Here is a 15,814-nt window from a genome sequence, read left to right as displayed (position 1 = left end):
TTCCCTCCTCCTTAATACACTACATTCAACAGCCTATCAAGACAGTACATCATCTTTAAAAAGTCTCTGATAGGTTGCCCATTCTCAGTCTCTTTTGCTGACTCTTCCTCCATTCGCCTCAATTTCTACTTTACTCCAGTTCTTAATATTGGGATTTAGTTCTTGGTTCTCTGCTCTTTATGAACACTCAGTGCCTTGGTGATCTCAGCTTCATAGCTATTAATATTATCTATTTCCAGTGATCATAAGTTTATATCAGCAGCCAAGATCTGTCTTGAACTCCAGACTTGTATATCTAAATATATCAACAGGTTCACTTGGATTTCTGATTGACTTCCTAAATAAAACATATCCAAAATTAAAATGTTGATCTTCCCCTTCATAGCCTCCCCCATCTCAACTGAGAGCAACTTCTTTTTTCAGTTGCTCAAGCCAAATATCTTGGTGTCATCTTTGACTCCCTTTTCTCTCATGACCTGTATTTAATCTGTCAAAAAATCCCATGGCTCTTTTCTCAAATATATCCCAAATCTGAATCACTTCTTACCACATATGCTGCCACCTTGGTTCTTAGCCAACATTCTCCTTCCCTGATTACAGCCAGCCTCTAGAGTCTTTTTTTCCTTCTGTTTTTGCCCTTACCATTTCATGCTATTCTCATTACAGAAGATGCAAAAAAACTTTAAAAATATATTTTTCAAGTCTATCACTTTTCTTCTCAAAAAAAAGTGTCAGTGAGAGAAATAAGCAGCATTTGCAAAGTTCTATGAAGACCTATAGGGCCCTGTGTGATCTGGATCTAAATATATGACCTCTAGAAATCTCCCACTCATTCACATCATCTAACTACATGGACCTCTAGCTGATCTTTGAGCCCTCAGTGTATTCTGTCTTAGAGCATTTGTTCTGACTGTTCCCTTTGCTTAGAGTCCTTCACACAAGGGTAATTCCCTATATTCTCCATCTTTTATGCCTGTCTCATGTCCTCTCATCCACCTTTTTGCTCAAGCCATTGCTGTGGCAACCACTTGAGTGCAGTTAGAACCTGACTGCACCTTACTCAGCTGTTTCCTGCCCCTGTGTTTCTCTGCTCCATGGTGTGGTGTACCTGAAGGAGACTGCTCAGCTGTTCTGGAGCCTATGTGAACCTGGAAGTGTGAAGAAATTAACCCTTGACCTGGTGGTGGGGTGGAAACCAGTGGATAAATATACCCCTCTTTTGTGTCTTGAGTAGATAATTCTGAGGTGCCTTCTACATGGTTCTTCATGGGGGACTGGACACAGTTGATAGCATTATCCAGCTCAGTACTGCACTTTTGGACATGCTTCTCTGCTTTCCCGTTTTACCATGTCATCCCACTCTTGCTTCCTATTATTTTCTCCATATAAACCACCTGCATGGAACCCCAAGTTCTTTTAAAGAAGCCAGAAACCAAGCTAATTTATTTTCTCACCTCAATCTTTGTGTAAGTTCCCTTCTTGATCTCTTTATTTAAAATTGCTACCTTACCACTCCTCCAACTTCAGGATTTACTATCCTCATCACCCTGTTTTTTTTCACTATAATAATACCTTCAATCATACTATGTAATTCAATTATTATGTTCTTTTATTAGAACAAACGTTCTACTAAAGGTATTAGTCTGCTTTGTTCTTGGATTTATCCCTAACCTATTCAGTAAAAATATTTTTCCAGAAATTTACTGAATATATTTACTGAATGTTCTGTGAATATAAAATTGACCACAGCTCAATACTGAGCCCTTCAGGAATTCAATATTTAGAGGTAAGGCAGAAAAAGGAGTGAAATGAGAATCTAAGAAGGTAGGAAATGGTAATATCATCGTACCAAAGAGAAAAGAGGGTTTTAAAAAGGAGAGAGTTGTAATTCAGATAAAAGTTGCTGAGAGGCTGAGTTGCATGAAAGAAGGTAAGTTACAATGGCACCATCATCATGGGGGTCATTGGTGGTGAATGAGAGCAGTTCCAGGGAAGTAATGGGAATGAAATGTTTTATTACCAAATGCTATTTGAATCAGTTGAGACTGAATATAAGCATTTCTAGATGTTTTCCGTGAAAAGCAGCAGAGATTTGAGGTAATAGAAGGAGGAGAACATAAAAACAAGGGAGGGAGAATATTAATCAATATAATTTTTTAAAGAAAAGTGTAGTTCTATGGAGGAGGAGAGATGTAAATGGCAAATAAAGCTCTGCAAACACTAAAGAATTATACGAAAAGATCTTATACATAATCCCACTTACACTCCCTACAGCCTTCACTAAGTGAGGTAGAGCATTGCAATTCCCCATTTACAAAGAAACAGGCTTGGAGATAAGGGATATGTGCAAGGTCATGCAGCTAGTATAAGTGGCAGTCATGATTTGATACAAGACCTTCAGATTCTAAATTTTTTCTGTACCGCATGGAAAGAAATTAGGTTGTTTTCAATTTGGATATGCTGAACTTGTATTGCATATAAAGCATTTTAATGGAAGCAATAAAGCCTTGTTATTTAGGACACTGGAATTGGAGAAAGCTAGAACCAGCTGCCTAACACTACTATGATATTTTAGAGATTTTAAGTTTCCAAAAATCTTCTAATATTGACAAGAGAGCAAGTTCTTTCAGTACTTACTTTATTCAGTGTTATGGTAAATGTTTTAAATTCATTATCTTGTTAATGCTCATAAACAAAACACATTACCTGGACCTAGAAGAGAGAAGAGTAGCTGTGTAAAAACTGGGCCACTCCAATGTTTAAGGATTCGAAAGAAAAGAGAAAAATAAGAGAAGAGGGAAAGATTAAATAGTGTTAGGAATAAAGGGCTTTTTTTAAAATGGAAGCCAGATATCAGTCTTACTGAAGATGAGAAGTCTCCTGTGATGAAAATGAAGGAGCTGGAAGATGGGTGGAGGGAGAGCCACATGAATATGGAAGTTAATTTGAATTGAGATGACGGAGAATCAAAAGAGGTGGTTCATTTTTCAGCAAGCTGGAGGCAGAGCTGTATTTACAGAGGTTTGTGGTTGTGGAAGGGACTTGGGAGATATATTCTAGAACAGTTCTCTCAAGTAGAACTTTCTGCAGTGATGGAAATATTCTGTATCTGAATGGTCCAATATTGTAGCCACTAGTTACGTGTGTTACTGAGCACTTAAAAAGTGTTTTGTGTGACTGAGGTATTGAATTTTAATTTAATTTCAACAAATTTAAATAGCCATGTGTGGCTAGTGGCAACCACATCAGATGTAGTAGTGTTAGAGAAAATATACAGATTGTGTAATTAATATGGGCATTGGAAATTGCATGCCCCTATTAATTGACTTATCGAGGCACCCAAGCCTGAGATTTCTGAACAGATCATTGGCTTTTGTGATTGTGAGTTTAGCTTGATTATCATTTAGAAAGGTACCAATGTATATTCTAAGGAAATTGGTTTAAATGTATTTTTACTTCTTTTTATCAGGGTATTTCTGACATCACCATGAACATAGAAAACACTACCTTTTCTCCGTTCCTTTATAAAATTGTCTTGTGATATCCATTTTAATGATGTTTAATGTTCTATCTACTAAATGAGATTCAAAGTTCCTTAAGGGTAGAAAATATGGGTTATGCTTCTCCATGTCTATGGCTATGTCTTCTCTAGTCTATCAGGACTACTAATTTTGTTTAAGGTCCAGCAATGAGAATAAGGGCTAATCCTCCCAAGAAGTTATACATGGGAGAAGGGACCCTGTAAAAACTGACAAGGAGAATCTTTAGGAGCCTTGCTAGCCTCTAATATTACCTCAATCCATCCAGCTGCCTTCCTGTTGGTAGGAATTCCAGGTTTGGAGCAACTGCATGTCTGGATCTCCATTCCCTTCTGCTTCGCCTATACTCTGGCCCTGCTTGGTAACCTGCACCCTCCTCTTCGTCATTCGAGGTGATACAGCCCTCCACGAGCCCATGTGCCTCTTTTTGGCCGTGTTGGCAGCCACTGATCTGGTCTTCTCTTCTATAACACTTCCCAAAATGCTGGCTATTTTTTGGTTCAGAGATCAGGAGATCAACTTCTATGCCAATCTAGTCCAGATGTTCTTTCTCCACTCCTTCTCTATCATGGAGTCAGCAGTGCTGCTGGCCATGGCCTTTGACCACTATGTGGCCATCTGCAAGCCACTGCACTATATCACCATGCTTACTGGGCCACTTATCACCAAGACTGGCTTGGCTGCTGTGACTCAGGCTGTGACACTAATGACTCCACTCCCCTTTCTGCTTAGATGCTTCCATTACTGCTGAGGTCCAGTGATTGCCCACTGTTACTATGGGTACGTGGGTGTGGTAAGGCTGGCCTGTGGGGACATTCGCTTCAACAATATCCATGGCATTGCTGTGGCCATGTTCATAGTGGTGTTGGACCTGCTCTTTTTTGTCCTGTCTTATATCTTCATCCTTCGGGCAGTTCTACAGCTTGCCTCTCAGGAGGCCCACTACAAGGCCTTTGGGGCATGTGTGTCCCACATAGGTGCTATCTTGTCCACCTACACACCTGTGGTCATCTGCTCAGTGATACACCGTGTGGCTCGCTGGGATGCCCCTCATGTCCACATATTCCTTGCTATCTTTTATCTTCTTTTCTCACCCATGGTCAAGCCCATCTATGGTGTCAAGACCAAGCAGATTTGTGATCGTGTGCTCAGTCTATTCCAGAGAAAGAATGTACAGATACATACTTTCTTCCTTAACCACTAGTCCAGGACCTATCAGTCCAGTGGATACTGAATTGAGATGGAGAGGGAAAATCTCAGTAAGAAAATTTCAGAGTTTGGCAATTCTCCAGTATGACAAGGTCCCACTCCTCACAGATCTACCAGTCAGATCAAACTGGGTGTGTCGCTATAGTCTGATAGCAGAGGTTTGACCTTCCTATTCTTATAGGTTCATCACATGATAAAGGAAAACATAAAGAACCTCTCAAAGCATTATTGTCATCTAAGTGAAAGACAGTCGAAATACTGCCTGAGATTGGCACAAGAAACTGAGGTCTTGGTGAACTCTTCATCCAGACTGAGGAATTGAACCACAAATTTTATGACTAAAATGCCAACACCACAACTAGTACTGAAATTGCCACAAAATCCTTCTGGTAAGTGGCCTCCAGCCTCTGCCACTCTTTTTTAGCCTACTACCACTCAATGTTATTAGCTCTACAGTTGGACAGCTCCACTTCTAATGAGACTTATTCCTTCCATTAAGTCAGTTCCTTTCTGACTTCTGACTCATACTAATGACCAATTCTTTTATTGAACACTTAGCAGGAGAGTCTCCTGACATCCATTTATATTAACTTATATCATCATGTAACTAACTTTTCACATGTATATGCCTTCTGTCTCCAAAAAAACTTAGTAATATTTATTGAATGAATGAATAGAAGAGCTGAACACGATCCTTGAGCTATGGAATGTAGAAACAGTAATTAATACCTTTCCAGCTTAAAGTTGAGACTGCTGAAGCTAAAGAAGAAAATAGTTACAATACATAATTGCGATAGGCTGAATTACTGTTAGGATATTTATTCTCTTGTCCCTCTACCATGGGAGGGGGTTTTCCTCACTCAAGGAATGTTAAATATTGACTTTCTTTGACCAGTGGAATTTGAGTGGTCTTGAAATGTGCCACAATAATCAGAAATGTTAAAATGTGTTGTGTAGCTTGGCTCAGTAGCGCTCAATTTTCTCCTCTGCTTACGACAATGATCATGTCCCCAGAGTTCTTCCTTCAATCTAGACCAGTGATAGAAAAGATACATGGAGCAGATGTGAATCTGACTCACAGCCTGGAATATAGCCACAGATGACCCACAGTGTTCATATAACATGAGCAAGGATGATTTTGTTGGGTTTATTTTTTTGTAGTAAACCACTGAGATTTGGAAGTTGTTTCATCGAATAAGCCAGGGAAAGCTGATCGTTGGAGTTGTGAGCTCTTTCTTGCACTCCAACTCATGACAGTTCAAGACCAAGTATTTAAAGAAAAGAAAATGCACTATTTCTTCTTCTAGTATATCTTAAAAATGATACTGGATTTCACTTATCTTTCTGCTTTTGTCTTCTTATGCAAACTCTAATAATTGAACACTCCTTTAGTCAGTTCTTTGTAAAAGAATCTCTCATACACACTTTTCATGAAGGCCTGCTTATACAACCATGTTCTGTTTTTCATTTTGTGACCCTTTTCTTTCTTCAGTAATAATTAAAAGAAGTTTCTTCGATTCTAAGAAAAGAACACAGAAACCTGACAGTCTCTGAAAAAGCATCTCCTGACCCTCCAGGCCCATGTTGTGTCACGGCTTGCCTCTTAGGCACACATGAAGGTTGGTGGTTTCAATGGGTCTCTGGCCAGTTCCCAGTGTCTCAGTCATCCAGATGTTGAGGTGGGGTAATTGGACAGCAAGGAAAGAAGCAGTATGAAACAAAGGCCTCTGACTCTGTCCCCTAAGACTTCCCAAACTCTAGTTTGGTTTTTCTCAGTAGAGATGAAGCATTCTATGTGACAAATTGTTCAAGAATATTCACTCTCCCAGAGTATACTTCCCCACATATTGACCATGAGGATAGCCATCTGCATCACTTTGATCAATGGGGTATAAGCAGATGTGGTACAAGCAGAGGCTTGAAATTTGCTTATACAGTCGGGCTTGTTGTCTTCTGACTCTGCTGCACCATGAGAATGTGCCCTGGTTAGCACACTGGTCCAAGGAGGATGAGGGAAAAGTGGAGCAGAGCTGCCTGATCAACTTGCAGCTTGAAGCAGAGCCTCACAGCCAAGTCCAGCTTGGATCATCAGATCCTCTGCTGACCTTCAGATGCATAAGCAAATCCAGTTGAGATCAGCAGCCAATCTCCAGATGTATGAGAGATACATTTTTATGTATGTACAACATACATTTTATGTTGTATGCCACTGAGATTTTTGTGGGTATTTGTTCCACAGTACATTCTGGAAAATAACTGTTTCTGTCATTATTATTTAGTAAATTGAATATAATTGATTAAGTATTCCCAGGATATAAGATCTGATTTGTCCCTATGTTTGGTACAGGAACGACCTTGCCTTTTAAGTGACACGCATACCCTCCCACAGAGAGTGATTTTTGCCCCACAAAGAAGTCTAATAGTATATGAACTCCATTACCATGTAATAAACAACAGTATGCACTGTTAGCTTTATTCACAAATAGTTATTTCCTATCTTATATCAACACTGTGTGCTTAGACGGAGCACAGCCCTCATGAGAACAGTACAGGCAAGCTATTTTTAGACTTGAAGGTTTACCATTACACAAATACAAGAGGATACAGAAAATGCATTTGAACGAATTCTAACTTAATTACAACACCTCCAATCATTCATGCACCCTAGCTCTGGATTTCCTGGACCCTGAGTAACTGTCAGTAAGTTGCCCAGACAATGCCTCTACATGAATCATTGAGTGATCCAGACATCCATGTTAGCTATGACAGCCCCAGCCCATTGATAGCTTGGAAATGACCAAATGACAGACTTAGAATATCGACTAACAAAACAAGGAAGTCAAGCTTCAGTCTACATTTTAGCAAACACATTAGAAGTAACCAAAGTACTTGAATATCATTTCATGTGTTTTGCTTGGAATACTTCTGCATCACTATTGTGCTTGTTACCTCCCTCTATTGTATTTTTCATCTCAGATATTGTAATTTTCATAGATAAATGTGTTTTTCTTTCATCTCAGATATTGTGGTTTTCATCTCTCAAAATTTGATTTGGTTATTTTTTACATCTTCTGAGGCCTGTATCTGACATGCTCAATATTTTCTCTAGCATCTTGAATATACAAAATATCTTTATAATTGTTTAATATCTTTATATGCTAACTTTATCATAGGTACCTATTTTATTGGTTTTGACTGATTGATTTTTATTATGTATATTTTCCTGGTAATTTCTTTATTGAATGCCAGATGTGTTGAATTTTGGGGTACTGGATACTCCTGTATTCTTTCTTTTTTTAAAACATCTTTATTGAGGTATAATTGCTTTACATTGTTGTGTTAGTTGCTGCTGTATAACAAAGTGAATCAGCTCTACATATACATATATTCCCATATCCCCTCCCTCCCACCCTATCCCACCCCTCTAGGTGGTCACAAAGCACTGAGCTGATCTCCTTGTGCTGTGCAGCTGCTTCCCACTAGCTATCTATTTTACATTTGGCAGTGTATATATGTCCATGCCACTCTCTCACTTCATCTCAGCTTACCCTTCCCCCTCCCTGTGTCCTCAAGTCCATTCTCTATGTCTGCATCTTTATTCCTGTATTCTTATATATATTCTTGAGCTTTGTTCTGGGACATGGTTAAGTTGTTGAAAACAGTTTGATTCCATTCAGGTTTTGCTTTTAGGTTTTATTAGTCAGGACTAGAGAAGCTTTTAGTTCAGGCTTTATTTGTTACCACTACCGAATAAAAACATTTTTGAAAAATCTATGGTGACTTGTAAGTTATGAGGCTTTCCACTCTGGCTTGTGGGAACAGAAACTATTCCCAGCCTTGTATGAGTATTGGAGATATTTTCCTCTGATTTTGAGTGGGCTTTCCCTAGTTTCAGGTAATTTTCCTCCCATGTAAGCACTGAACAGTACTCAGATGAAGACTGAAGATCTCCAATGCCTTCTCTCTCTCTCTGCAGCTCTCTCCTCTCTGGTACTCTGCCCTATGAACCCTAGCTCCCGTGGATGTATATGTTTGATGTATTTTGGGGGGTACCACATGCATAAAATTGGAAGTCAGATTTTTTAAAGTGTATGTGATCACTTAATCAGATAGTATAGAAAGAATCAAAGGCCATGGCCAGATCCTGGCTTTCTATGAATAGAACAAAAATCAAGAATGACATCAAAGCAGGAGTAGTCATCAGAACCTAAGAAAATGTGGAATTGGGTAAAGAGTTGGAGAAATCATGAAGTGATAGACTGTTCATATACTGTAGAAGCAGAAATCTGAATTTAAACTACTAAAGATGTCAAAGTGGTGCATATATTCTCATAGATTCCAAAGTCCCCAATTGTCTAAAAAGGTTGGTCTGCAAAACAGGGGCACAAAATGGTCTACTCAGGTAAAGGAAGAATCTTAAAGTTTCCTTTTGTTCCTATTTTCTTAAGCCTTTTAATATTTACATTATTGTATGTTTTATAATATAAAATACTAATATAATGCCATGGGATAAAGTACATATTGTTTGTTTACATAATACAGTAATCAATGTGTATATATACATATATGTATACATATATACACATATATACATACACACACCTTCAATAGTTTAAATTCAGATTTCTGCTTCTACAGTTTATGGATAGTCTATCACTTCATGATTTCTTCAATCCTTTACCAACTCCACATTTCCTCATTTTCCAATGACTACTTCTACGTTGATGTCATTCTTGATTTTTGTTGTATTCCGTGAAGGTAGAAATGCCAGAATCTGGCTACGGTCTTTGATACATACATACATACACATAAACACGTGAATGATCAAATCTACAGTATACTGACTTGAATTTTTTAAGTCTACTTCAGCTATTCTTACCTCTTCTTGGGAAAGCATGTTCTGATTTCTGCTCTAGTCCAAGGGTTAAGTCCCCCCGCCTTTACCCAGGGATGGCATTTGGTGTATTTTTTAAGTGGTTGTGATACCAAGTAGAGTTGAATCCTAAGTATTTCTATAGTCATTCTTAGAAGCGGAGTTTCGTGCACAATTGTGTTTGAGAAGCTCAGTGAGTAAAACTAGGAGTGGACTGAAGAGTGACCCTTGCTGCTACCCTCAGTAAACCACACGACTAGAGCCTAGGAGTCTGAGAGAAGGTCTTCCTTAGGTGTGATCTCAGGTTGGGAGATGTCTAGTTTCATTTTTGGTAGGTGAGTTCCTATAATGCTGAGACCTCCCTCTGAGAATGGTTGGTTGGTCCTAGCTTTGCTTCCCTCCTTACTTCTGAAACTTTTGTGACACTGAGGCTGTAACGTCACTTCTTTTTCAAGACAAATGCTACAATTTTAAGAAGAAAAAGATGATATAAATTTTCTGACTGTTAAGAGTTTGTTCTTAATTTAAACAGGTAATGGTAGGTATCAATTATTTTTTATAACATTGAATATATTTAAAATTTTAATGTAGCAGTTTTATTTTTAAATGACCATATTAAGTATAACCCAGGAATTATATATTTGGAATTATTTAATGGGATGATAAAGATTCTAGATGTAAACTTGATTTTGAAAAATTGCATTTGTCCTCATGCATTTAAGGAGTTCACTTGCAAAAAGTTGGAGAATCTATTCTCTAAAGCACATATGCAGACCCTGGTGTTTGATCTGAAACTTCCAGAATGGGCAGGATTTGGATGGACCTATCTTCAATATAGAAATGCAGATCAAACAACTTGGCTTCCACTGTAGGACTTTAGAGTGGTTTTACCTATCTTAATCCCTCATGAGGTTAAGCACTAATCAAGAAACTAATATTATGTGCATAGTGCAGTGTCAACTTATAGATAACATAAGTACCGATTTGATCCTTAATAATGATCGCCAAGTCCACTGTCAGCACTTGGCTTGGGCTATTGGTGGAACCAATAACCACCTATGACTCTAAGTTTTTTCTGAAGCCTCAAGACAGTAACATCTTAATTACATTACTTTGTAAAACCCCTGAGTCATACACAATTTGATCATCTCATCAATCTGAACTTAGAGAAATTTTTTCATTCATCCATCCATATATCCAAACATTTATTGAGCCCTTAATGTTACAGGTGGTATTCTTGTACTCATGAATTACAGGATCAGAGCTATAGGGCAATGTGACAGGAGACCAAGTGTGAGAGACCAGCATCAAAGAGACTTGAATGCTAAAGTTAGAACCTTTCATCCATGGTCTCTCTCAGCACCCATTCCTAAAAGCCTACTCTGCCCTGATTCTCTGCCCTATTCCAGCTTGGTAAGTGCTTGGTTTTCTGATGGCTGCTTCAAAGTTTTGCCTAAGAGTTAGCTGTGAGTCTAACTGCAATCTATTTAATGACTGACATCTTGCTTCTTCCCATCTTCTGACTCTGGCTACAGTCTATACTATTCTATAGTTCCAAGTTTCTGCCATTACCAGCAGTATCACCCACAAGAAAGATATAAGAATGAAAGACAAGAATGGAAGGAAAACTTCTAGATCCTGTATCATGATCAGAAACAGCAGTTTCCATAATCATTCAATGAGGGATAAAAATCCTCAGAAGCTGAGCCTGCTGAAAGATCCTTAATGGAATATTGCTTCTATATCTGGTCCTCATAGGCATGTAAAAGGGTCCACCCCTCTCTTCCCTTGGTGAGACCCACTATTTCTTTTTAATTTAGAACTTAAAAAGGAGCTTGGGGTGATCTGCTAAAATCTCATTTTACAGATGCCATTGAAGTCCCAAAATTAGTAGGTAAATCTCTCATTCAAGGTCATATATAGTTGAGTACAAATGAATTACTGTTTTTTTTTAAATATAGTCATAAAATCTCATAGCTTGATTTTTATAGATAAGTATTTATTTTTACACAAAAAATTTTAATTCAGAAACCTCGACATTCAGGGAGGCTTGGGAAGATTCATCCTGGGGAAGCCTACCAGTCAAGATCTCTCTCTTATATAAGACTATATTGTTAGCTCAGAAAGAGCCTTGAAAGATAAGGAGGCACTCAACAGAGGGTGTGTCAAGCTAAGAAAGCTATCTGAACCAGGAATTTCCTGGTTTGGGCCTATAAGCCTTAAAACAAACTAACGCTTATAAATTTTGGTCATTTAATCTTCGCAGAAGTTCTTCCCAGAGATAATACAGAAACAGAAGTATTATTTTTCTCATTGATTCATGGTTCAAAATAGAATTATACAGAGCTGAACTTTCTTGAAACAGATGAGAGTAAGTGAGCCTGATCTACTATGAGGTACCTGTCCTAAACTCTAGGAGCCAGCAGGACCTCTGGTTAAACAAAACAAGTCTGTTGAACAATTCTCTCTCTTCATTATTGGTCCACCTCAATGAAGGATGTCCCAACAGAGGGAGTAGTAGCACAGTGATAGCATGACAGTGAAAACATTGTGTCTTTGTAGACACAATGGTAGATCGAGGTTTCAAACCCAGGTCAATATATACACAATGCAATACTACTCAGCCATAAAAAGAGAACAAAATAATGCCATTTGCAGCAACATGGTTGCAACTAGAGATTATCATACTGAGGTAAGTCAGAAAGAGAAAGACAAATAAAAAAAAGATGACAAAAGATGTATAAGCGCATCTGATATGGCAGAATAGGTTTATTTTCCTGGTTTCAGATTAGGTTAGGCACAAAGATCCTCTGTGCCTGGCAGATGGAAGAACATTAGTTGGGACCATGCCTCCCACTCCTTAAACTTAGGCTCCCAAGGCTCCAAGTGGTGTGGAAGTGGATCCTAAGCATTCCTGGGGCATGAGTAAAATAAATAAGTTGGCTGAGAGAGAGTAAGAGTGATCCGTCAGGTCAGTTTGCAGAGGGTTCAGCAGCTGGGACAAAGGGATGAGTAACGGAAAGATAGAGTAGATAGTCTCTGCCAGGGTACTATGGGGCTGTGACTGCAATCTCAGTGGATCAACAGTATTAGAGAGTCTAGTAGAAGGAGGTCATGTACCAGAGGCCACGGTGTGAAGAAATACCATAATTACAGCATAAGATGTATCTGGAGTTGAGGCCAGCCAAGGAAGCAGGAGACAGTCCTCTCCCATATGAGTACCAAGGTGGCAATCATGTGAGAACCCACCCATCCCCTACTGCAGTTTTAAATCTAGCACAAGGAAGACGGTGATATAAAAACTCCTGTGGTGGTGGTTGGGGGGGAGCGGGGGCGGGGGGGAGTTAATCCGGTATCAGACTAAATTATAAATTGGAATTGACTAAGAAATCCAAAGTTGATTGAATTTGCTTGGAAGTGCTATCTTCTACAACTCAGTTTCATTTTATTATTATTCTAACCCCCATTGTGCATAAATAATGCAGAAAGAGAAAGAATGAAGTAAATGACATTTTGCACAACTGAGTCTATGATTATAATTTTTTTACTTGTTATACAAGGAAATATTTAGAGGTATTTAGACTTTTACCATCACAAGACTATAATTAGGTGGGTGTCACTAGTTAAAAAGCCTCAGATTTACAGGGGTGGGTACTGGGCAGCCAAGGAGAACAGAGGAAAGCTGGCTCTGTTGATATGATTTTCTACAGAGAAGCAGAGGACAGAGAGTGTTTTCTAAAGCTGAGGCTGGTACATTTATGAGTGAGGCACAACTGCAGACATTCTTTGGCTTTCCCAAGGAACTTTCTGCAGTTATTCTTTATGCCTGATCCTCCCATAGGCCTTTCAGTGAATGATAAAATATGGTTATTAAAAGGCAAATTGTTTTTTTATGTGCCAGTGAGTATGCAGGAATTTTAGATTCATTATCTCATTATATCCTTATAACTAACCCATGAGGAGTTACTATCATTACTTCCATTTTCAAAAAGAGGATACTGAAGCTTAGATTGTGCAACACATACACAGTCTGAAAGTTACTGGTTCAGATCCATCTCCGCCCTTTACAGTAATCTCCAAACTACTGAGACAATTAAAAGATCAGTGGTTGCAGGGGTTAGCATAGGGAAAGATGAGTAGGTAGCACAAAGTGATGTTAGGGCAGTGAAAATATCCTGTATGATACCAACAGTGGATGCATGTCATTATATATTTGTCCAAACCCATACAACACCAAGAGAACCCTGAAGTAAACCATGGACTTTGGGTGTAGTTTGCATCTATGTGGTCCACTTGTAACAAATGTACTGCTCTCTTGGGAGATATTGGTGATGAAGGCAACTATGCATGTGTGGGGATGGGGAATATATAGGAAGTTTGTACCCTCTGCTCATTTTTGCTATGAACCTAAAACTGCTCTAAAATATAAAGTATGTATTACATTCAAGGGCCTTCTACTTCAATAAAACTTCTATGAGTCCACAAAGCAATCTACAGATTTAATCTGATCCTTATCAAATTACCCATGACATTTTTCACAGAACTACAACTAGTAATCTTAAAATATATATATGGAACCATAAAAGACCCAGAATTGCCAAAGCAATCCTGAGGAAAAAGAACAAAGCAGGAGGCATAACCCTCCCAGACTTCAGACAATATTACAAGCTAGAGTAATCAAAACAGTGTGGCAATGGCACCAAAACAGACATATGGATCAATGGAACAGTATAGAGAGCCCAGAAATAAACCCACACCCCAACGGTCAACTAATCTTCAAAAAAGGAGGCAAGAATATACAATGGGGAAAAGACAGTCTCTTCAATAAGTGGTGCTGGGAAAGCTGCACAGCCACATGTAAATCAATCAAGTTAGAACACTCCATCATCTCACCCAAATATAAACTCAAAATGGCTTAAAGACTTAAATATAAGACCCGACACCATAAAACTCCTAGAAGAGAACATACGGAAAACATTCTCTGACACAAATCATAGCAATATTTTCTTAAGTTAGTCTCCCAAGGCAATAAAAATAAAAGCAAAAATAAACAAATGGGACCTAATCAAACTTATAAGCTTTTGCAAGCAAAGGAAACCATAAACAAAATGAAAAGATAACCTACAGACTGGGAGAAAATATTTGCAAATAATGCAATCAACGAGGGCTCAATTTCCAAAATATACAAACAGATCATACAACTCAATAACAAAAAAATACCAACCCAGTCAAAAAATAGACATCCTCCAAAGAAGACACAGCCATGGCCAATAAGCACATGAAAATATGCTCATCATCACTAATCACTAGAGAAATGCAAATCAAAACTGCAGTGAGGTACCACCTCACACCAGTCAGAATGGCTGTCATTAAAAAGTCTACAAATACCAAACACTGGAGAGGGTGTGGAGAGTAGGGAACCCTCCTACACTATTGGTGGGACTATAAATTGGTGCAGCCACTATGGAAAATTGTATGGAGGTTCCTCAAAAAACTAAAAGTAGAGTTGCCATATGATCTAGCACTCCCACTCCTGGACATCTATCTGGACAGTACTCTATTCAAAAAGAAACATGTGCACCACAATGTTCATAGCAGCACTATTCACAATAGCCAAGACATGGAAGCAATCTAAATGTTCATTGATATATATATATACACATATATATATAATGGAATACTACTCAGCCATAAAAAAGACTGAAATAATGTCATTTGCAGCAACATGGGTGAACCTAGAGATTATCATACTGAGGTAAGTCACAAAGAGAAAGATAAATACCATATGATATCACTTATATGTGGTATCTAAAATATGGCACAAATGAACTTATCTACAAAACAGAAACAGACTCACAGATATAGAGAACAGACTTGAGGTTGCCAAGAGGGAGGGTAAATTGAGGAGGGATTGAGTGGGAGTCTGGGATTAGGTGATGCACAATATTATACATAGATGGATAAACAGGGAGGTCCTACTGTATAGCGCAGGGAACTATACTCAATATCCTGTAATAAAACATAATGGAAAAGAACATGAAAAATAATATATATACATACATGTATATATATGTATATATATACACATATATATGTACCTGGATCACTTTGCTGTACAGCAGAAATTAACACAACATTGTAAATCAACTACACTTGAATAAAATGAATTAAAAAAAACTTCTATGGGTCCAGT

General features: G+C 38.3%; 1 protein-coding gene across 1 annotated transcript; it reads left to right on the top strand.

Annotated features, from left to right (window-relative positions):
• The first annotated feature begins 1,920 nt into the window (after positions 1 to 1,920).
• Positions 1,921 to 4,743, top strand: LOC132430259 (olfactory receptor 52K1-like). Its single transcript, XM_060019668.1, is given in 3 exon segments — positions 1,921 to 1,930; positions 3,757 to 3,905; positions 3,907 to 4,743. Coding segments are annotated over 3 exon segments (996 nt in total).
• The last annotated feature ends 11,071 nt before the right edge of the window (positions 4,744 to 15,814 follow it).

This window comes from Delphinus delphis, chromosome 8 (genome assembly GCF_949987515.2).
Source record: "Delphinus delphis chromosome 8, mDelDel1.2, whole genome shotgun sequence".
Classification (NCBI taxonomy): domain Eukaryota; kingdom Metazoa; phylum Chordata; class Mammalia; order Artiodactyla; family Delphinidae; genus Delphinus; species Delphinus delphis.
The sequence above is the reverse complement of the archived record's forward strand: the minus strand, read 5'-3'. Positions and strand labels throughout refer to the sequence as shown.